We start from the raw sequence: 24,529 nt of genomic DNA, 5'->3' as shown, positions 1-24,529 counted from the left end.
GGTTTATGGAATGTTGGACATACATATAATCTAGAATCCAGGTTTGCCAACTTCCAGACATATAATCATTTAACTTTACTGCTCCTTCCAAATTCCCACATTTCTTCTTCAGAACCTCTTTCCCAAACCCTCTGGAAAAGTGTGTTAGAGATTTTTCTCTGCACAGATTGAGCCTGGAATACAGCATATGCATATTTCTCTACGTGAATTCACTTTGTTTTAAAACTCAACCTAAAAGCTCACCACAGCAATGACAAGTCAACATCTTATCCTTTAAGAGATTGTTTAAATCTTGGAATGCCATAAAGTCATTCAATCATTTGAAAAAGGAAAAGAGAAAGGATTACTGAATGAGAGGAGCTGTAAAAGTCAAATGATAGCACGAGAGGAAAATAAGGGTGGGAATAAGAGGACCAGAGGAACGGAAATGAGAGAAAGCTAAAAAAAAAAAAAAAATCCTTTGAAGCTTTCTTGTAGCTTGTAATTTTTGTTTTAAAAGTCTCATAAGTGACCCATAATGTTGTATTTGGATTATAATGTTTTCAAATTTCAAATGGTGCCACCAATCAACAGTCTGTACTATTTTTCTTTCATTTTCTTTTAAATTGACAAACATGAATTAATCCTGACTGCATTCTCTAAATAAGACGTTGTGTGACTGGGTGTGGTGGCTCACACCTATGATCCTAGCACTTTGGGAGGCTGAGGCAGGAGGGTCAGGAATTTGAGACCAGCTTGGCAACAAAGCAAGTCCCCATCTCTACAAAAAATAGAAAAAAAGTAGCTGATCCCTGTGGCATACCCCTGTAGTCCCAGCTGCTGAGGAGGGAGGAGTAGGAGGGTCCCTGAGCCCAGGAGCTGGAAACTATGCAGCGAGCGATGGTCGAGCTGCTGTGCCCCAAATTGGGCGATTGAGCAAGACCCATCTCTAAGAAAAAGAATAAAAAGACATTGTGGATGCAAAGATAGAACTGTCCTCTCCTCTGTCCTCTAGGAACTCACATACTTCCAGAATGGATGGATGTGTAAAAAATTACACCCAGCACAGAGTGCAAAAATAAAGGTGTGGGCACAGCACACAGCATGGTGTGGCACCCACCTGTCAGTCTGTGTGGATGGTCCGGCTCTGATGAACACAGCCCTGCTCGTCAGTTACTGGACCCATCTGTGGCCAGATACAGACGTTCACAAGATAGAGTGATAGGACCAAAGGGCACCACAGTTTGGCTCCTTTAACTCTACTGCCAACTTTAAGTGGGAACACATAAAGAGCCCAGACTTTCAATTCAGACAAATTTGGGTTTGAATTCTTACCCCTCCCACTACCTTCCCACCAGCATTGTCAAGCCATTTATCTTTTCTGAATCTTGGTTTTCTCATCAGTAAAATCGAGAAACTAAAATCTATTAATTGTTAACTACCAACAGTAGATTTAGTACCAGTTTAGTACCAGCAAGTGTGCAATAAATGGAAGAAACTAATTATTACTATTGTTGCTACTACTATTATTCTTAAGAGGCTTTGTATGAAAAATATTGAATATTAGTTTGAGATATACACTAATTTTAGAAATGGTTCTTGGCCAGGTGTGGTGACTCACACCTATAATCCCAGCACTTTGGGAGGCTGAGGCAGGAGGATCACTTGTGGCCAGGAGTTCAAGACTAGCTTGGGCAACATAGCAAGATCCCCATCTCTACAAAAATATGAAAATACTAGCTAGATGTGATGGCATATCTCTGTAGTTCTAGCTATTTGGGAGGCTGAGGCAGGAAAATCCCTTGAGCCCAGGAGACTGAGGCTACAGTGAGCTGATTGTGCCTCTGCACTCCAGCCTGGGCAACACAGCAAGACCCTTCTCTAGGGGAGAGAGAGAGAGAAAGAAATGGTTCTGTAACAACCTTTCCAGCTAAGATTCTAGTCCCATTTACCTTAAGCCCTTAGAGATCATATAATATTTACCAGGGTAAAAAATTGTGGCTATTTTTGTTTGCCTTTGATGTGTGAGTATTGTTTCATGCTCAACCTAGGGCAGGTGGTTGGATACAGGATTACCTGATTCAGCTACCAGACCATGACTAGAGAGATTTTCAGCATAATGTATGGATGACTCTTCTAAGGGTCTGGACATACACCAGCACTTTCACTGACCCATACAGCTGTGTTCACATGATTTTATGTGACTCCTAAAACTCTTTTCTGGAAGCAAGCTGGCCTCTAGACATCTCTACCTACATTTCATAAATATCTTTGCACTTGTTAACAAACCTTCACTTGAAGATCTAATTTAGATGATAAATGGTGTTCTTTCTATTATTTGTTCAAGTTTGAGAACTATTTCTTCTTAGTAATAAGTTTCCTGTATCTAAAACAGACTGAATGGGTTGGAAGTTGCCCACACGCTTTTTCTTGGAAAATTGTATTTGTCGCTCCACCCACTCTACATTCACATTTGTGAGGTGCTAAATAAGTCACATATTTGAAAATGTCATGCCTGTCTAATTTTATGCCTGGCAACACATATTTTTTTTTTGTATTTTAAGGAAAGTAAACAATATGCCACATTTCAAAAATGTTGCCAAGTCTTAAGTTATTGTTATACAGAACACAACCCACAACCTTCCATTACAGCAACTTACCTATGTAATTTCACAATAAAACCACATACTTTTCATTCCTGTGGCATATAGGAAGGACAGGTGCAAACAGCAGCGCTTGATCTGTCATTAATGCCAGAGGAGAAATTCTCAGTTACCTCTCCCTGCTTCTTTTTTTTTTTTTTTTTGGTCATGGAAAAGTAAAACTATGGGACATAGAATTAGACTCTATTGAGAGTTACAAAAGTGATAACTACCACTGAGAAATCCAAATAAAAAATTGCTTTAAATGAAGGTAATTATCAGAAACATCTGAACACTTACAAAAATGGGCTTATTTTAGAGAACCACGTTTGACATGTCCCTAATTGTGCACTACTGAGTCCTCTAAGTAAGTTCTGTCAGATAAACTTAGCTCCAGCGCAACCCTGCCTGCCAGGTGGTATTTGTTTTCCAATGAGCATCAATACCCTCTACCTAATGCTGGTTCCCTCTGCTACTTTTTAAATAGATTCTTTCATAATAAAATTCAAAATAGAGTTCAGGGGGACAAAGTGAGACTCTGTCTCAAAAAAAGACATTAAGGTTGTGTTTAAAATATCTCATTCCATTTTTTTCTTTCATTTGTTCAGGAACTACCTGAATACACAAGTCTCCGCGCCAACATGTTTCTCTCCTGGAAAACGAGAGCCTGCCATCCAGGGAGTCCAGCCGGGTAACTTCAGAGTCCTCTGCAGGTTTTGCTCCTGTCCTTGAGAATAAGGACTCCGCCTGGCCTGCCCGTCCTACCTGCAGGTAGATCCCGATCCTGCACTCCTTCCATCCCCACCAGCACCAGGATCTTCCTCATCAGGCTACTGCAGAAGCCTCTAGCAAGGCCCTGCTTCTCCCTCAGTCCACTCTGCTTCTCCCACAGTCCACTCTGCTTCTCCCACAGTCCACTCTGCTTCTCCCACAGTCCACTCTGTTCTCTATTCCCAGCCATGTGACCCTGCATCAGGTCACGCCAAGGTTCTGCCTAAAACACTCGGTTTCCACTCTCCCCCTTGAACCTGAACACGCAAGTGTGCCTGTTTCACCCATCGCACCCCTGCCTGGAGCCCTTTTCCTACATATTTTCATTCACAGGACTCAAAGGTTCCGGTCACCCAGCTCCACTCACTCACTATAATGTTATCTTCTTCATGGCGCTTATTACTATTTGATTTAAAAATACATTATTATTTTTTAGAGAAGTTTTAGGAGTCCCCACACACTCTCCCCACCTCGCCTTTTCCCTATTACATGTATTAGTGTGGGCCTCTGTTTCAACTGGGGGCCAGTGCTGACGTGCTGCTGTTAACTAAAGCGTGGCTGGGGCTCACTCTTCCTGGGGAGAAATCTGTGCTGTCAGGGCCTTACAGAGCAGTCCCACTGCCCTGAAGTTTGCTGCCCTCCCCCAACCCCCTCCATCCCAACCTCTGGTGGCCACTAATCTTTTTCCTGTCTCCATAGTCTTGCTTTTTACAGAATGTCATGTAGTTGGCATCACACAGCTTATTCACTATTTCAGTTTTTAAAAATTAATTATCATCTGTGCCTCTGCCTACAGCAAAGACTTCAAGAGAACGAGGGCTTTATATCCATTCCCACAGTGCCACAGTGGACATTCCACGCAATGTGCTGATGGAACCACTCTCCAGACTAACCCAATAGACACCATTACCTACACTTTGAAAATGCTCCTGTCTTGATTTGTTCTAATTATGTTGGAGTGGAATTACCTAGGTTTCTGACTTTTATGTTAGTGTTTTGCAAATTTTGAGGAAGGAGGAGTTGTCCCTGTTTCCCAAGTGGTTGACGATGTGGCTACTCCGGGTCTTTTGACACATGAGACCACAGGACACCAATGCAGGGCTTTATCTCGTGACATTGGGTATGCAGCATGCCTGGGTTAGAGGTACAGGATGACGTGTTCACAGCACACTCTGCTTTCTCTGGTTTCTGCTGCCTTTTAGCGCTCACAGCTTGCCCGTGAAGCTGCTTGCTGCTGTTCTGCTTTTATCTCTGCCTTTGCCCTTCTGGATCCCAGACACTTTCTCCCTCTACAACCTCCATTTGCATCACTCTCTACCCCTTTCTCTTCTCCCTCTCCTTCTATCCTTTCTCATCTGTGAAGCAGAAAAACATCCTAATTGTGAATGACAAGAGAGAGAATGGCACTTGGGATTTCTTGTATGAAAGTGAAGAAGAGCCACATGTTTTAAAGTGAAATTCACCCTGACAAGGAACCACAGCTCCTGAAGGCAGTAAGAAAGGCCCAGAAGTTTCTGTCTCAGTTTCCATAACACCGCCAACCTTTTCTCATTAAAATTCTTTTTCCTTGGAGGTAGAGCAAGATGGCGGCCGAGTAACAGCTTCCTTACATGGGCACCGTGAGTCTGGGAAGATAGGACTCCAGTCTGGGGAGATAGGACTCCAGACATCTCTGGCTGGTGGGATCTGCCCATCATCACTCCTGTGAGGATACAGGGAGTCAGCGAGAGACTTCTGGACCCCAAGAGGAGGACTAAAACAGTGGAAAAATGGCAAGTGGTTGCGTGTGTTCAATCCGTCTAAACCCGCCCGCAACTGTAAGTTCAGTAGCAGCAAGACTGCAAACCAGAAAGGCCTTACCTGTGATCTGTTTTGGTGTCTTTGGACTTGGCACTCAGTTGAACTGCCTTGGGGAGAGCCTGAGCGGGAGTGCGGAGAACTTTGGCTGTTGTCTAGGGCCCCAGTCTGAGCCGCTGAGCCAGACGGAGCTAATAGTGTTTGGCTGTGGGTCACAGGGAACCATTGTGAGCAATCTGCCCCCAGCAACCTCCGCCCTCACGGTCACAGAGCTAGAATCGGGTGGGAGCTGGTAACCCAGCGACCAAGTAGCCTAAGGGCGGGGTCTGAACCGCCTTGCAGCCCTAACCCTCAGGGGCAGAGTGAGACCAGTTTTGGCACACTGGGTAAGTGGATAGCCACTTCAGCAGTGATTCCAGCGACAAGCACTTTCCTGGGAAAACTTCTACTCAGTAAGTGAACAAGTTCAAAGTGCCTTTTAAGTGGGCTGAAGAGAGATTTAGGGTGTCTACCTGCTGGGGTTTGAGAAATCAGCAGCCTCCAGTCATATCAGAACTCTGATTAACATCTCATACCCCAGAAGACCATGTGTTGCCCAGACAATATTCAATAACATATACATACTGCTTTGTTTTTGGTTGTGTTTTTTTTTTGGTCTGGTTGTTTTCTTTTGTTCATTTTGATGTTGTTGATGTTGTTTTGTTTTTTAATTTCAACCTTTTCCATACAGATCCTTTTTCTTTCTCAATTTTTCTAGTTTAATTATAATTTCCCATTGCTGCCTTTTTCAATAACTAGAACTTCATTTTTGCTAGTGTTTCTACCACTATTATTTGGTTTTTCACCCAATTTTATCCCGAAAAGTTTTCTGTTTGCTTGTTTTGGTTTGATTTATAGCATTTTTGTCTTTCCTCTCTACTTGGTGGAGGTGGGGTACTGTGTCTGATCAGGTTAGCAAAGAGCTGCTGACCTCAAGGGAACCACCCAACTGGGCACCCCCTGAAGGTGGGTTTTTTTAAGGTTGTGTCAAAGTACCCTACTGTACACCTATATTGCTCTGTCTCCCTCTTTCTGTGCCTCTCTTCTTTTTGTCAATATTCCTTTTACCCACCCCCTCTCCTTTCTCTCTCTCTTTTTTTTTTTTTCTTATCACTCGGTCCTCCTTTCTTTCATCCCTTTTTTGCTCTTCAACCTTCTCACCCTTCTGGTCCTGTAACCCTTAGTCCACAGGCACAAGAACTTAAAGAGCAAGAGGAAGTGAAAGGAAAATTAGGGCAAGGAAACAGATAAAAGAATCACTCATGAGGAAGAATCAGCAGAAAACTCCAGGCAACATGAAGAACCAGTCCAGAACAACCCCGCCAAGGGACCATGAGGTAGCTACTGCAGAGGATTCCACCTATAAAGAAATGTTAGGAATGACAGAAAGGGAATTTAGAATACGCATGTTGAAAACAATGAAAGAAATGATGGAAACAATGAAGGAAACTGCTAATAAAGTGGAAAATAACCAAAAGGAAATCCAAAAACAGAATCAAATAAGAGATGAACGACATGAAGAATATAAAAAGAATATAGCAGAGCTGAAGGAACTGAAACAGTCAATTAGGGAACTTAAAGATGCAATGGAAAGTATCAGCAACAGGTTAGACCATGCAGAAGAAAGAATTTCAGAGGTAGAAGACAAAGTTCTTGAGATAACTCAGATAGTAAAAGAGGCAGAAAAGAAGAGAGAGAAAGCAGAACGTTCACTGTCACAATTATGGGACTTTATGAAGCGTTCCAACATACCAGTTATAGGATTCCCAGAAGGGGAAGAAGAATGCCCCAGAGGAATGGAAGCCATACTAGACAATATTATAAAAGAAAATTTCCCAAAATATCACCAAAGATTCTGACACACTGCTTTCAGAGGGCTATCGGACCCCAGGTCGCCTCAGCTCTAACTGAGCTTCTCCAAGACACATTGTGATGAACCTGTCCAAAGTCAAGACCAAAGAAAAGATTCTGCAAGCTGCCAGGAGTAAGCGCCAGTTGACCTACAGGGGCAAATCCATCAGAGTGACCGCAGACTTCTCTAATGAAACTTTCCAAGCAAGAAGACAAGGGTCATCTACCTTTAATCTACTTAAACAGAATAATTTCCAGCCCAGAATTCTGTACCCTGCTAAGCTAAGCTTCAAAATTGACGGAGAAATCAAATCATTCACGGATATACAAACATTGAGGAAATTCGCCACAACAAGACCAGCTCTACAGGAAATACTTCAACCTGTTCTGCACACTGACCACTGCAATGGATCAGCAGCAAAGTAAGAACTCAGAAATTAAAGGACAGAACCTAACCTCCACACTGATGTAAAAGATAAAACTAAGCAATGGACTCTCACAAAATAAGACGAATAGAATACTACCACACTTATCAATTATCTCAATAAATGTCATTGGCTTGAATTCCCCACTGAAGAGACATGGAGTGGCTGACTGGATTAAAAAACACAAGCCATCTATTTGCTGTCTGCAAGAAACACACCTGGCTTCAAAAGACAAATTAAAGCTCCAAGTCAAGGGTTGGAAGACAATTTTTCAGGCAAATGGAATTCAGAAGAAAAGAGGAGCTGCGATCTTATTTTCAGATACATGTGGATTTAAAGCAACTAAAGTCAAAAAAGACAAAGATGGTCACTTTATATTGGTCAAGGGAAAAATACAAGAAGACATTTCAATTCTAAATATTTATGCACCCAATTTAAATGCTCCCAGATTCTTGAAACAGACCTTACTCAGTCTGAGCAATATGATATCTGATAATACCATAATAACAGGGGACTTTAACACTCCTGTTACAGAGCTGGACAGATCCTCTAAACAGAAATTAAACAAAGATATAAGAGATTTAAATGAGACCCTAGAACAACTGTGCTTGATAGACGCATATAAAACACTCCACCCCAAAGATAAAGAATATACATTCTTCTCATCACCCCATGGAACATTCTCCAAAATTGATCATATCCTGGGACACAAAACAAATATCAACAGAATCAAAAGAATTGAAATTTTACCTTGTATCTTCTCAGACCATAAGGCACTAAAGGTGGAACTCAACTCTAACAAAAATGCTCGACCCCACCCAAAGGCATGGAAATTAAACAATCTTCTGTTGAATAACAGATGGGTGCAGGAAGAAATAAAACAGGAAATCATTAACTTCCTTGAGCATAACAACAATGAAGACACAAGCTACCAAAACCTTTGGGATACTGCAAAAGCAGTTTGGAGAGGAAAATTCATCGCTTTAGATGCCTACATTTGAAAAACAGAAAGTGAGCGCATCAACAATATCACAAGTGATCTTATGGAATTGGAAAAAGAAGAACAATTGAAGCCTTAACTCAGTAGAAGAAAAGAAATCTCTAAAATCAAATCAGAGATCAATGAAATTGAAAACAAAAGAATCATTCAGAAAATTAATGAAACAAGGAGTTTTTTTTTTTTGTTTGTTTGTTTTTTTTTTTGTAGAGACAGAGTCTCAGTGTACCGCTCTCGGTAGAGTGCCGTGGCGTCACATGGCTCTCAGCAACCTCTAACTCTTGGGCTTACGCAATTCTCTTGCCCCAGCCTCCCAAGCAGCTGGGACTACAGGTGCCCGCCACAACGCCCGGCTATTTTTTTTTGTTGCAATTTGGCAGGGGCTGGGTTTGAACCCACCACCCTCGGCATATGGGGCCAGCGCCCTACTCACTGAGCCACAGGCACCACCTGGGAGTTGGTTTTTTGAAAAAAATAAATGAAATAGATAAACCATTGGCCAGACTAATGAGGAACAGAAAAGTAAAATCTCTAGCAACCTCAATCAGAAATGATAAAGGGGAAATAACAACTGATCCCACAGAGATACAAGAGATCATCTCTGAATACTACTAGAAACTCTATGCCCAGAAATTTGACAATGTGAGGGAAATGGATCAATATTTGGAATCACACCCTCTCCCTAGACTCAGCCAGGAAGAAATAGAGATCCTGAACAGACCAATTTTAAGCACTGAGATCAAAGAAACAATAAAAAATCTTCCAACCAAAAAATGCCCTGGTCCAGATGGCTTCACTCCAGAATTCTATCAAAGCTTCAAGGAAGAGCTTATTCCTGTACTGCAGAAATTATTCCAAAAAATTGAGGAAGAAGGAATCTTCCCCAACACATTCTATGAAGCAAACATCACCCTGATACCAAAACCAGGAAAAGACCCAAACAAAAATGAGAATTTCAGACCAATCTCACTTATGAATATAGATGCAAAATATCCCAACAAAATCCTAGCCAATAGATTACAGCATATCATCAAAAAAGTCATTGATCATGATCAAGTAGGCTTCATCCCAAGGATGCAAGGCTGGTTTAACATACACAAGTCCATAAACGTTATCCACCATATTAACAGAGGCAAAAATAAAGATCACATGATCCTCTCAATAGATGCAGAAAAAGCATTTGATAAAATCCAGCATCCTTTTCTAATTAGAACACTGAAGAGTATAGGCATAGCTGGTACATTTCTAAAACTGATTGAAGCTATCTATGACAAACCCACAGCTAATATTTTACTGAAGGGATTAAAACTGAAAGCTTTTTCTCTTAGAACTGGAACCAGACAAGGTTGTCCTCTGTCACCTTTACTATTCAACGTAGTGCTGGAAGTTCTAGCCAATACAATTAGGCAAGACAAAGAAATCAAGGGAATCCAAATGGGAGCAGAGGAGGTCAAACTCTCCCTCTTTGCTGATGACATGATCTTATACTTAGAGAACCCCAAAGACTCAACCACAAGACTCCTAGAAGTCATCAAAAAATACAGTAATGTTTCAGGATATAAAATCAATGTCCACAAGTCAGTAGCCTTTGTATACACCAATAACAGTCAAGATGAGAAGCTAATTAAGGACACAACTCCCTTCACCATAGTTTCAAAGAAAATGAAATACCTAGGAATATACCTAACGAAGGAGGTGAAGGACCTCTATAAAGAAAACTATGAACTCCTCAGAAAGGAAATAGCAGAGGATATTAACAAATGGAAGAACATACCATGCTCATGGATGGGAAGAATCAACATTGTGAAAATGTCTATACTTCCCAAAGCAATCTACCTATTCAATGCCATTCCTATCAAAATACCAACATCGTACTTTCAAGATTTGGAAAAAATGATTCTGCGTTTTGTAAGGAACCGGAAAAAACCCCGTATAGCTAAGGCAGTTCTTAGTAATAAAAATAAAGCTGGGGGCATCAGCATACCAGATTTTAGTCTGTACTACAAAGCCATAGTGGTCAAGACAGCATGGTACTGGCACAAAAACAGACATAGACACTTGGAATCAAATTTAAAACCAAGAAATGAAACTAACATCTTACAACCACCTATTTTTCGATAAACCAAACAAGAACATACCTTGGGGGAAAGACTCCCTATTCAATAAATTTTGTTGGGAGAACTGGATGTCTACATGTAAAAGACTGAAACTGGACCCACACCTTTCCCCACTCACAAAAATGGATTCAAGATGGATAAAGGACTTAAATTTAAGGCATGAAACAATAAAAATCCTCAAAGAAAGCATAGGAAAAACACTGGAAGATATTGGCCTGGGGAAAGACTTCATGAAGAAGACTGCCATGGCAATTCCAACAACAGCAAAAATAAACAAATGGGACTTCATTAAACTGAAAAGCTTCTGTACGGCTAAGGAGACAATAACCAAAGCAAAGAGACAACTTACACAATGGGAAAGGATATTTGCATATTTTCAATCAGACAAAAGCTTGATAACTAGGATCTATAGAGAACTCAAATTAATCCACATGAAAAAAGCCAACAATCCCATATAAAACTTTCTCTAAAGATGACAGACGAATGGCTAACACACATGGAAAAATGTTCATCATCTCTATATATTAGAGAAATGCAAATCAAAACAACCCTGAGATATCATTTAACCCTAGTGAGAATGGCCCATATCACAAAATCTCAAAATTGTTGATGCTGGCGTGCATGTGGAGAGAAGGGAACACTTTTACCCTGCTGGTGGGACTGGAAACTAGTACAACCTTTCTGGAAGGAAGTATGGAGAAACCTCAAAGCACTCAAGCTAGACCTCCCATTTGATCCTGCAATCCCATTACTGGGCATCTACCCAGAAGGAAAAAAATCCTTTTATCATAAGGACACTTGTACTAGACTGTTTATTGAAGCTCAATTTACAATCACCAAAATGTGGAAACAGCCTAAATGCCCACCAACCCAGGAATGGATTAACAAGCTGTGGTGTATGTATACCATGGAATACTATTCAGCCATTAAAAAAAATGGAGACTTTACATCCTTCGTGTTAACCTGGATGGAAGTGGAAGACATTATTCTTAGTAAAGCATCACAAGAATGGAGAAGCATGAATCCTATGTACTCAATTTTGATATGAGGACAATTAATGACAATTAAGGTTATGGGGGGGGAAAGCAGAAAGAGGGACGGAGGGAGTGGGGTGGGGCCTTGGTGTGTGTCACACTTTATGGGGGCAAGACATGATTGCAAGAGGGACTTTACCTAACAATTGCAATCAGTGTAACCTGGCTTATTGTACCCTCAATGAATCCCCAATAATAAAAGAGAAAAAAAAATTCTTTTTCTTTAATCTCTACCATCGAAATCATAAACATTAATTTGCTTACTCAATTCTGAAAGGTTTCTTTTGTTTATTGAGTCACAGTTTTTAGAAATTTTCTTTCTCAATACCTGACCCAAAGGAGGTATCTCTGAATTCATTACGACGGCAGCTCTGGGATGTTTGTGCTGCTTCCTACATTTTGGACTCTAAGAAGCATTGTCTGTCTTAGGTTTTACATCCTTTAAGTTTAGACCCATACAGCCTCTGTTTGTTCAGCCTAAGCACTAATCTTTCTACCAGAAACCCCTTCCCAGCAGGGGGAGCACAATGAATAAATCCAGGACAGCTCTTAGCACTGGTGTGGACTGTGAACGGAATAAGTAGCATGATGTCCTTTTAGGGGCATTTAAACACTAAGAAAGAAGCATTTAAAAAAATGTACAAAATCAAAAGGAATATACATACAGGAAAAAAGAGACATTAAAATCTATTTGCGAATTTCCAATATTGTGTTACATCATAAAATTTTCAAAAGCATAGAAAAATCTTATCATTCTATTTGAAAGATAACTGTTAATTCATGAAATACCAAATGGCACTCACTAATTTAGGAGGATAGGTTTATTTTGGGTTCGATTTTTTTTTTTTCAACTTGAGATATGCTTTTAAAAGGGCTAATGTCACTTGGAGAGCAACTGCGGTGTACAATGCAGTTACACTTTTATGCTCTTCACCTAAAAAATTAGTTGGTTATCTAACGAATTTAGCCTTTGAGATTATAATCACCTCCTTTTCATAAATGTTTTCAAAGGCTTTTAAAAGTAAGGAAATCAACCATTCCTTAGAGAATGAGCTTGTCCCAAAGACATACTTTTTAAAATTTTTCCTGAGTTCCATAAAGATGATATAAAAGAAGAAATCAAGTAAGCCCAAAGTGTGCCCATGAGACTGTAATAACTTTGAGGGCTTCTGTGACCTCAGTAATTCTCATGGTTGATCAAGTTACTGAAACCTTCACTGCGATTACAGTCTTATCATGCAGGTCAGCAGCCTGAGTCCAGAGATTTTCCTTCACTGTCGGCAGACAGGAGATTTCCCAGCCTAACAGGGTCACGGTTTTGCTTCTGCTCCCAGTCTTTTTAGCATTCATTTGAATGGCACAGCATCCAATAACAGTTATTAAACAGCGGCTTCAGCAAAGGATCAAAATATACAAAGAAGCAAACTTACCATCAAACACGTTACTATAATAACAAAGATGCTGAGAAAAATGACAACGGCATAAAATCCTTCTTTGCTCCAGATTCTGTCTGCTTCATGTTGCCCTTGTAAAACATTTTTCTTTAAAAGGAAAACAGAAAGTCCGATGTTAAACAAGAGCTTGAGGAAACTGGCGTTCTTATCAGACACGAAACGTATTTTTAGCTTTATTCCATTCAGTGGAGTGGAGCACACCTCGACCCCCGCTGCCAGAACTGCTTCTCAAACTGCTCTGAGACAACAGGCTGCCATCCTGAGACAGCAGGGGGGCGGTGCAGCCTCTGTGCAGGAGCAGGGCCCAGGCTCCTACAGGTCCCTCCTGTCTCTCTGGGAAATCACCTGGTGCACAGGTGAGAGGCTTCTGTGCTTTTTTGTGCAGAGGAAACTATTTCTGAAGCTTTCCTTACTGTGGTAAATCCCTCCCACAACATCAACACCCTGGATTACGTGTTGGAATACTGCTCTTCACTTTTAAACAAAAGTGGAACAGGTGCACACACAGCTCGTGATGCATTAATAAACAGCAACAATGTCGGGATCATTTCCCTCTCTCCCTCCCCATTTATCACATTCTTTAAATGGAGTCTGCTTTGTCAAAATCTGACTAAAGTACCATCTTAACCATAAAGATTGTTAGAATCTTATATTTTTTTAAAGCACAAAAAACACCCAAAGTTCAGAATTACTTGGTAATAAAAGGTAAAATGAATAGATTTTTTTGTTGCTTTTGTTCACTAGTTTGAGGGCAAAAAGAGTAAAGAAAAAACACGACTAAAATGTGGATGAGAATCTTGGTCTTATTTCATCTGTTCTTTTTTTAAAAAAACACATTGATTAAAATCAAGTCTTAGAATAAAATTAAATTTACAATATAGTGATGGTATAGATTTATACTTAATGAAACTTTAACTTGAAACCAAATGATCCACAATTAGGAAAAACATAAAGGCTAAGTCATGAAATGCCTTCTAATCTAGATCCAGTTGCTGAAGGCTGCCCTTTGATTCCCCTCGGTGAGGACACACGTCTATCCTTGGATTTCACCTCCAATGGTCAAGAAATCCTCGAGTGATAATAAGGCTAACTTATTTTTTAAGCCTCAGAGAAAAATTAAACACATTCAATGTTTATACATCAGACAAAATGAAATAGTTTCCTTGAAAAATATTTTATGAAAACTTTTATCCTAGAACTCAAGACAGTTTGGTGGGGAGATGAGCAAGGCAGGACAGAGAAAGACTGAGTTTAATTGTGATTACAGAAGTTATTTGGAGAAAGACGGTTACTAATTTCTTGAAGCGGTCGAGTTTCTATTTCCTTTACTTATAAAACATGGATGTGCTCCCTATAACATCCAGCTGATAGACAGTGACAGATGCATAGATATAAGAAATGATTTAGAAACATGCTTTTAAAATACGCAATTAGTAAATTGGAGAATATGAACACACTTGATTGACAAAATGTTTATAAACCAAGTATTTTGCTGGAAAGGAAATTTGGGGTTGGAGTGAAAAATGTTCTTTTATCTCTTTGACCTCCGTCAGATGATTTTTTTTCTTTTTTAACTTTTTATTAAGTCATTTGCACATAGATCATGAATACATTTATGCCATTATGGGATTCAATGTGTTGATTATTTGTACAAATTGGAGTGCCTATCAGGGGTCCTCAAACTTTTTAAACAGGGGGCCAGTTCACTGTCCCTCAGACCGTTAGAGGGCTGGACTATAGTTAAAAAAAAACAAAAAACTATGAACAAATTCCTATGCACACTGCGCACATCTTATTTTGAAGTAAAAAACCAAAACTGGAACAAATGCAATCACACTGCCTCATGTGGCCTGCGGGCTGCAGTTTGAGGACCCCCAGCTACATCCTACTAATCAAGGGTTAGTAGGGGGACCACACCTATGGAGCCAGATCATTTTTTAAACTGCAATATCTCCATAAACATAACTGAAAACTAATAGAAAACTCTTGTACAAATCAGCTATAAATATGGGAATGAATTTTTTTTGCAGGCAACTCAACTAAATAGCATCCATTGTTTGCTATAAAAGCAAACTAGTTAAGCCTTCAAGTAGGCAGCATAAATTTGTTAAATTTAAGTATAAGGATCTGAGCTTGAGCTCATGTGAAATTTGGATAAAAGGGGTGGTTAGGTGGGTGGAAAGAAATTTTGTGTTCTCGATCTGACTTGGTTCATTTTTTTTTCTTGCTATAGTTCTACAACTCCTATAATATCAACATGTTCCTTTTGCTCAAGACAAACCTGTTCTGTTTTCTTTTTTAACTGAAGCAGTAATGATGAAAGGATTAACTTCCTACCCTCCCAGCCCCCACTGCCAGTTAGAAAGACATGTTTTGAACTCCTAGAACTTAGTCACTGCACTTAGGTGGTAAACAGATTTCTTTCTGAGTCATGCCGCTCCCGCTGAGCACTACTATATTTGTACAGAGATTTAAAGAACTTGATAACGGCAGAGTAGTAAATGGAAAAGTTTGTGGTTAAGATCCCACAAATCAAAAGACTATAATTCATAAGAATTGTCAATCTAACCTTTGCAGAGGGTTAACCCCGCGCTTTTTATATTTTGTCAGGGGGCTGAGTGTTCAATAATTCAGAGGCTCTGTGTGGGGTCAAGCTAATGCCATCGTATTGTCTTTGTGTCTTATTTCATAGCTAGATTGCTTTGCCCTTTAACTTAGTTGCAGAGAAACTGATGAGTTTCATTTTGTATGATTATTTAAAATATGGGCAGTTTCCTATATAGATAACAATAGCTTCTTTGTATCTTGTTTAAGAATTTGATGCTTTATAGTTCACTCTTCCCTCTTTCCCTTCTCTTTCCTTTCTCTCTCTCCTTCCTTCCTTGCTCTTTCTTTCTTTTTTTTTTTTTTTCCTCTCTCTCTCCTTCTCTCCCTCCCTCTGTTCCTTCCTTTTTAACCAGTTCCTCCCAATGCTGGGAGGCCCTAAATGCAGACCCAGAGACTTCAGGAGATAGGTCTCTCTAGAAGACATGAAATAAGGAAGAGGTGGAAATGTTATAAATTACATGATTAATTTGGTTGACAAATAAATAAGATGTCTCCTACAATAATATGGCTTTGTTGGACAAATGCCAAACTTCCACTGTATTATGCACCAGTTGAACGATTGGCCTGAGTAATCAAACGTTACTCAGATTGTTTATCTCCTTGGTGTTGTGCGGCATGGCTGGGGCTGGGAGTCTCCAAACTAGACTCTGGCTGGTGCTCCAACTGTGAAGGAACAAGCCCCAAATGCATCAGTCTGGTATATACAGAGAGTCCAGAAAGTTCATGTGCAATTTACTATGTAAAACTATTTTAAATTGTGTGAGGACTTTAGGGACACCCTGTATTTATATGTTGGGGTTTTTTCATTGTAAATAATCGGTGAATACACCAGTCAGCACACGGGTCTACTGTTTTAAAAGGTAACTTCCTTCTTTGAAATAGAAGACACATGGGAGGAGTGATTTACAAGTGAACAATGATAAAAAAATCCCTAAATTATTCTCTCCAATATGAATGCAAAACTTATTGTTTCAATAGGTATTTAATGCATTTTGTAAAAACATTTATAAATACAAATTAAAATAATACATTTAATTTTATTTGCCTGGGCGTTTACTTATTAGGCAAGAGGCGCTCTAGTTTTACCTCTATAAACGTCTTACATAATACTCGAGCATCTACCTGCTCTAGGGAACATATAAAGAGATAGGAAAGAAATAATAGCTTTTCTCTCAAGAAACTTAGATTAGAAACAAAAATAGATGGCTAAACAAAAGTCATTTTCTAGTTGATATTTTTGTTTCCCAAAGTCATTTTCAATTAAAAAACAAAACAAAACAAAAAAACAAGCACATAAAGAAACACCAAAAACAAATGACCCAGCCTTCCATGAAAGGAACTGATGTAAGTTCAGGAACAGATGCTTTGAGGCATCATGTTCAATGCTCTGTGACCCAGGGGAGGCTGAAGAGCCAAAATACCAATATCCCTTTCTTCTGTTAATGAACATGTTATCATAGTGTCTTATAATTTTAAGATTAAAATGTGAAAGAACGAGTTAAGATATAAGTTGTTATAAAATATTAGCCACAAAAAAAGATGAATAAAGAGTGAGGACACTCACAGAAAACTACTGGGCAGCTTCATGTGCAAGTACAATATAAAACTATTTTAAACTGTGCACGGACCTTATGGATACCCTGTATTTATATGGCAGGGTCTTTATAAAATCCACCGTTTCCTTTGTCCCTCCAACTGTGCCTGTGCTGCCATGTCGCTCCCAGTGGCTACCTGCTCCACCAGACAGCTTTTCCCTGTTTCTGCCTCTGGAGCTTCCAGTCAAAAATCAAAGGGTACATGTGCTGTTTGGCCCCTCTGGGAATGCCTGATAAAAAGGTTGGAAGAGGGGTGGCACCTGTGGCTGAAAGGAGTAAGGCACGGGCCCCATATACTGGAGGTGGTGGGTTCAAACCCAGCCCCAGCCAAAAACTGCAAAAGAAAAAAAAAAAAAAAGTTGAAAGAATTCATTTGTCCTCCATGAAATGCTCCTCTCTGTATTCTATTCAGATACTTCCTACTCTCCTGTGAAGTCTATTTTCTAAATTCTAGATTTCTAGATAACAGCAATTTCATGAGAAAATACCACATTCTGAACAGTAAATATGCTTTCTTTTTTCTTTTTTTGGAGACAGAGTCTCCCTTTGAATGGCAGATTGCCATGGGATCACAGCACACAGCAACCTCAGACCTTTGAGTTCAAGCGATTCTCTTGCCCCCACCTCCTGAGTAGCTGGGACTATAGGTACCTGCCACAGGCCGGGCTATTTTTAGACATGGGGTCTCACTCTTGCTCAGGCTGATCTCAAACTCCTAAGCTGAAGCAATCCTCCTGCCTAGGCCTCCCAGAGTGCTGGGATTACAGGTGTGAGCCACTTCCCTAGCCTAGGCTTCCATTATTCAAGTGGAATACTTGGTCTACTGTGGGCTACATGCTGTGAGAGGCAGTTAAGGAAAGTGCCTCATTAAGGAAAAGTGCCTCATCTGCACCTGGCTGGGGTGTGTTGGAGGACCCCAGTGCTTCATTTTAAGTAGTTAGTTTTTTTTGTAGCTAGCTTCTCTTGGGTTATCACATTGTTACAGTGCTCAGAATGGCCTTTCAACTTAGAATAAAGTAATGGGGGAGAATGCTTATATTATCCTCTAAAAGTTTATGGCAAGCAGAAGACATTAATTTAGTGATCTGTTTAAAATTTAAAGGGGAATTATCTTAGGCAAGATGTGTGCTAGTCAATCTGTGAAGGGCCCAGACAGTGGGGAGGGGCTTGGTTTGGTGTAAAGCTGGAGGCGCTGCAGAGTCAGACGTAGGCAGGGCCAGGCTGGGTCTGGATGGCTGGTTAAACTCTCCCTGAGCCTGTCCCGTGGCCTCTCTGAAGCACAAGGGGTCTCTTCTTCAAGGTCCCCTCGGCAATGTGGAATTTTATCATAGTCCTATAGTCTTGTTATTTGTACCTTATTTGCTCTATTAGAACATAGATTCATTGAGAACAAGAATGATCTTATTTATTTCTTTGTTTATTTTTTTCTGGCTTTGGATGCCATCTAGTCCAATAGTGCTTGGCTATTTATTATCTCAATTGTTTTTATTTTTTAATTGTATGCCCATTCTATGCCAAGCCTAAAATAAAGGCAAAGAAGACACAGATAAAATGACGTGTCACCTGCTTTTGAGGAACCCACAGTGTAGAGACAAGCTTACAGACCGACAGGGGTTAAAGGAGTTTTGTTCTAAGCTCAGTGGGAACACAGAGCAACAGGGAAGGCACTGCCACACCGTGCCGTGATCGTGAAACGTGAAAGGTGTGGACAGTGTGGCGGAGACGGGAGGGAGAAGAGAGCGTGGAGGGGTCGGAGTATCTATTAAGTTTGAATTTGCTGAAACATAAATTAGGAAAGTGTTGTCCAACAGTTACAAAGTCCAGCATACAGCAGAGTGCAGTGGCTCATACCTGTAATCCTAGCACTTTGGGAGGCTGAGGCGGGAGACTGTCTGGGCCAGAGGGAGACCCTGTCTCTAAAAATAGCTGGGCATTGTGGCGGGCACCTGTAGATCCACCTACTTGGGAAGCTGAGGCAAGAAATTCACTTGAGTCTAAGTGAGCTTGCTGAGAGCTGTACTGCCATGACACTCTACCAAGGGTGACGAGGTGAAATTCTGTCTCAAAAAAAAATTAAATAAATAAAATAAAGTCCAGCATACAAATGTCCATGTTCTGTACTAAGAGATTTAGATTTCATTCTGTACAGCATTTTGAAAGCCAAAGAATCATGAAATTAGGAAGGCATGACCAGATTCAGGTTGAGAAAGATTACTCTGGTGGCAAGAAATAAAACACACTGGGTTTGGGGAGAGTAGTGGGCAACGGGGCGAGGAGCAGACACAGTGGCAACTGTCACAGTTCAAGGACAAAAATACACGCACATTCTGCCACAGCATCCTGCATTTAAATTATATTTTTTTGGCACCTGCTCTATGTGAGGATTTCCATATATGTTTTAAAAATTTAAATCATATTTCAAGTCTAGAAGATGAGGACTATACCCATTTTGCATATGATGAAAGCGAGGCTCAGAAATGCTGATACCACACAAAGGCAGACGGTCTCCTGGAGATGAAACGGGCTGCCCAGGGTCACACACATCCTACGTGTTGGCTTTGGGACTCAAACTCAGTCTTAGGCCAAAGCTTTTTGTGCCAGGCTCGTGTCATTTGCTGCCGTGAGAGACAGACAAGTTTACTGCAATAGGCGAGGAATGGAGATGTCTAAGTTTCCAGCGTTGCTGTCTACCTCTTGTTTTATCATTTTGAGAACATCACTTAATTTCCATGGGTCTGACTTTCCGTATCCATAAAATATTCAAATATGTTGCCTCAGGTCTAATTCCATGACTCTGTGAACTGAATTATTAACACATACACCCAGGATGATTCTCCTTCCAGAGAGTCTGTTAGAGTGGGATGGAGTAGGAGAAGTGGAAAGGGAACTAAATTCACTCAGAAGTGAGGGGCGGGAGGTGGCAGAGGAAATTTTTAAAAAGTGCCCAAATTGGGGGGCGGCGCCTATGGCTCAAGGGCACCGGCCCCATATACCGGAAGTGGTGGGTTCAAACCCGGCCCTGGCCAAAAACTGCAACAAGAACAACAACAAAAAAGTGCCCAAATTGGAAAATAGTATGAAGAAAACGTCCATTGTTGTTAAGGCTTTTTTCTGCAGCAAAAGAAGAATCACATTCCAAATTAATCCTACAGCTGTGGGAAGAGGTGAGTGTTTAGTGACCCTTTCATCAGAGCCACGAAGGGAGGTGCCCCTGTTGAGGATGAAAGATTTGAAGGTGGTTTTGTTTCATTTTTCTTTTTTGACTTTTGAGTTTCAGGTAATTAATTGAAAAATCCATCTAAATGGTCTTTCTTCTAGAAAATTTACTAGATAAGTCAAAATAAGTTACAAGACCAGAAAGAGTTGGAGAAGAAAGTTGGAGAAGTACTAAAAAGTGAATCTTTAATGTGAAAATGAATTTTTCTGAGAAAATATGTAATGTAAAGACCAGAGAATTCGGACCCTTAGGTTTTCATTGTCGCGTGGTGCATAGTAACTAGCTTCCCTCTGAAAGCCTCTGAGGGTCGGACCACTGTCTCACGCTAACTGTGCAAATCTTTAAATGAGACATTTCAGGCAGCAACATACCTCGGGGGAGACTTCTGTGATTCCAAACTGGGATAAACTCTGATGCAAAACATTGATGTTAAGTGAACGCAGGACTTCTTCAGAGGGCAGAGCATCTGAAATTCCTGTTTTTCGGTTTATGGGAGACACAAATAGTTCAACATTGTTCTTCTTCCCCTATAAAAGCAGATTATTTGGACGCATTATAGACCTTTTGAATGACCTGCTTTAGAAACATCAAAGAGAATGATAATCCTAGAAATCTAAAGGGCATCCTGGAGATCATATTTATTAGTTATTCTCCAGTAGACTTAATATTTCCAGTCCAACATCTAAAATTTTTAAATGGTCTTCTTTCAATTAGGTAGCACTCCAAGATTTATAATTTTATATTTCATTGGATGTTGCTTTATTTTCCATCTGATATTATAATTTTTTGAAATATATATTGTTTACATATTCCCTGAATAACTTAGGTTGAAGAAAGCATTTTAGAATCAAATGAATTAAATAAAACTGGCTATAATAGAAGGTTACATATCAGATACCAACAGATACTCTGTTTTTTTAATAACTTGTATTACTGTGAAGACTGGGCTAGCTGAGGACGGTGGTGCCCAGTGGTGAGCTTTGAAATCCCTTTCCTAATTCTGTTCTTCACCTCAAATAAGGCACATTTTAAAAATCCATCCTGCGGTAGATTTGCGCATGTTGAGTAGTGATGTCATGATACTTTCCCTGGAGACAAAGGATTTCTTACCTCTGAGAAAAAAATGGCTTAGGCTCCATACACACACACACAAAACACCAGATAAAAATGACGTTGCCTTGATAATATTCCCTTTTACAATGTATACAGTGCACTTATAGGAGGAAATTAATGTCAGTCTTTCGACGCACAGAGAGTTCCCTCCTGCTGGAAAATTTTCTTTCAGTGCAATTTATCAGACTTTCAGCCAGGTGTAAAATAGAGCATCAATATACTGCTAGAAAAAATGTTTCTATGTCTACAGTGGACAATGGACAATGACTAAACTCCAAGGCGGAACGTGTTTGCAAGGATTTAAATGGTTTATGACCTCGTAGCAATGGTAGGAGCCGAGCACTTGTTTTGTGCCTGTCACGCTGCTGTGTGCCTTACCTCTGTTATCTCATTTATGCTCAAAACTCCTCTATGAGATACCTACCACGGTTATCTGTATTGTACAAATGAAACTCAGAGTGCTTGCCCACAGTCACTCAGCTAAGATGTGGCCACAATGGGAATGGAGAACCGTTCTGTGTCCCAAACACGCTCTTGGTCACTGGACTGCCACCTCGGGTGTATCACCACCTAACTGCTCTTATCGCTGCTACTCACATTCTCCACGGACATGCATGGCCCTCCCTGGGTCTGGCAAAGCCTTCACTCATCCTGCAAACAGCTATTACACTCATTAAATCTATGTGCACAAAAGCATATCTCAGATACATGCATAAACAAGTTTACATAAAAAATTTGCATCTAGATCCAAGACATTTACGATGCTGAAATCCTCTTAACTTGAGCAAGGTATGCCCTGGAAATAAGTGACCTACTTTGCTCTTTAGGGGCACTAGGGAAGCTATATTTCCTCTTCTATGGTACTGAGTGAAAACTTTGTAATACTCATTTTATTCTAGAACACTGTTGTCTCACAGAATAATGGTTTTCATGGGGATACCAAAAGGGAAAAACAAAAAGAAATGTAAACCTGAAACCAAAACAAAACCCAGGCCCCTCCAGCTGGGAATGCTCCGGAAATTAAGAACAATTTAAAACTGTGTAGTGATTCTGAAGTTCCTTTACACATGAAACTTAGATGACCAGATTTTTAGAAAGAGGAAATAATTTGATTTGTTTTTTCTTTTGCTCACACCCTCCTCCACGTGCATATGGGAACATGTGTCTGGATAACAACCAGGTTTCTGAATGCTGCAGACATGGGGCAAGAACGCGCATGGGTGACTGACAGGTCTAGAGTGTACCCACGCGCAGATTCTTTGGGTTTGCCTCGTCAGCACCACTCAGATGCCCATCCACATTTTCACTTGACTCTCAATTCCTGCATTCTCTCTGGGCAACAGACTTCAAGGATCACTTCTTTATCCCCACCCCCTTTATTCTTTTTGGAGGCAGAGTCTTACTCTGTCACCTTGGGTAGAGTGCTGTGGCATCATAGCTCACATCAAACTCTCAAACTCTTGGTCTCAAGCCATCCTCCTGCGTCAGCTTCCCCAGTAGCTGGGATTACTGTTGCCCACAATGCCCCGCTAGGTTTTCTATTTTCAGTACAGACTGGGTCTTGCTCCTGGCTCAGGCTGGTCTAAATTCCTGAGCTCTTGTAACCCATCTTCCTTAGCCTCCCAGAGTGCTAGGATTATAGGCATGAGCCACTGAGCCAGCTTCATTTATTCTTTAATAAAAATCCTCTGCACAATGTGAGGGTGTTCAGCATGTCTCCTGGGTGATAGGTTCTACTACAACTTGAACCTTATCTAATAATTGAAAACAATGTAACCTAAAAATTTGTACCCTCATACTAATTTGAAATTTAAAAAAATCCTCTGCCTTGTGGAACCAATTTCCATCATTCTATTGATATACTTGAAGGGGTTGTTACTACAACTGCTGTTTCCTGTCTGGAAAGAGCACCCTGCCTGATACAGAAGGTTTCACTCTATCAGAGAATGTTTTCAGAGTAGTATAAAGTTGGCAAGGCAAGGATTTTGGGCCCCTTCATCCCTGTCAGAGTAGCTAGCCTGGAACTATGCCCAAGTTTACATGCTTTTTCTAGAAGGGGCCAGGGAGTGACTAGTTTGGTGAGGCTTTACAGGCCAAACTAATTGGGGCTACTCAACTCTGCCACTGTAGCATTAAAGCAGCCACAGGCAATATGTGAATGAATGGATGTGGCTTGGTTCATAAATTAAGTTCATTTACCAAAACAGGTAGTCCACCAGATTTGGCTCACAAGCATAGAATTATAGCATGAGCCCTTCAGAGTCAAAAGATCAGCTTAGATTAGGGGACTAGGAATGCAGGCATCTTACAATGAGGCGGTTGATGTGGACTTGCTGGGGCAGGAGTCCTAATGCTGCTGCCACTCCTTGGCGGAATATCCGAAGCAAGGTAATGTTTAGCTTATTGACATCCATTTGCAGTGTCTGGAAAACAAAGACAAAAAATAAATCCAAGTTAGAGTAAGTATTTGGTTTAGTCAAATCATTCAGTTCTTGACTTATGATTGACCACAACAATTTCTGCAACTCAGGTGAATTTATACTCATGCATTATTATATTTTTGATAGAAATAAATTATAGTGACATATTATGTAAAATTCCATTTTAGTTTTTTAAATTTTTTATCTTTTAAAGACAGGGTCTCATTCTGTCACCCAGGCTGGAGAGCAGTGGTGAGATCACACAGCTCACTGTAACTTCAAATTCCAGGACTCAAGTGATTCTCCTGCTTCAGCCTCCTGAGTGGCAGGGACTACAGGCACATGCTTCCATGTTTTGCTATATGTTTTTACATTTTGTAGAGATAGCATCTTGCTACGTAGCTCAGGCGGGTCTTGAACTCCTGGCCTCAAGCAATCCTCCTATCATGCCCTCTCAGAGTGCTGGGATTA

The 24,529-nt window shown here is 40.4% G+C and overlaps 1 protein-coding gene across 3 annotated transcripts in view; it reads right to left on the bottom strand.

The window, feature by feature from the left end:
• The window catches only part of PTPRR (protein tyrosine phosphatase receptor type R), a 335,309-nt gene that overhangs the window by 140,277 nt on the left and 170,503 nt on the right, over positions 1-24,529 (bottom strand). For all 3 annotated transcript variants that reach the window (XM_053583630.1, XM_053583629.1, XM_053583631.1), the window contains 3 exons: positions 23,948-24,061; positions 20,897-21,052; positions 13,083-13,193 (listed from right to left, as the gene is read on the bottom strand). In XM_053583630.1, the coding sequence (XP_053439605.1) occupies positions 13,083-13,193; positions 20,897-21,052; positions 23,948-24,061 (381 nt within the window). The remainder of the gene's footprint in view (positions 1-13,082; positions 13,194-20,896; positions 21,053-23,947; positions 24,062-24,529) is intronic.

Source organism: Nycticebus coucang, chromosome 3, assembly GCF_027406575.1.
Source record: "Nycticebus coucang isolate mNycCou1 chromosome 3, mNycCou1.pri, whole genome shotgun sequence".
In the NCBI taxonomy this organism is placed as follows: Eukaryota; Metazoa; Chordata; class Mammalia; order Primates; family Lorisidae; genus Nycticebus; species Nycticebus coucang.
Note: the sequence above shows the minus strand (reverse complement) of the source record. Positions and strands in the feature narration are given on the sequence as shown.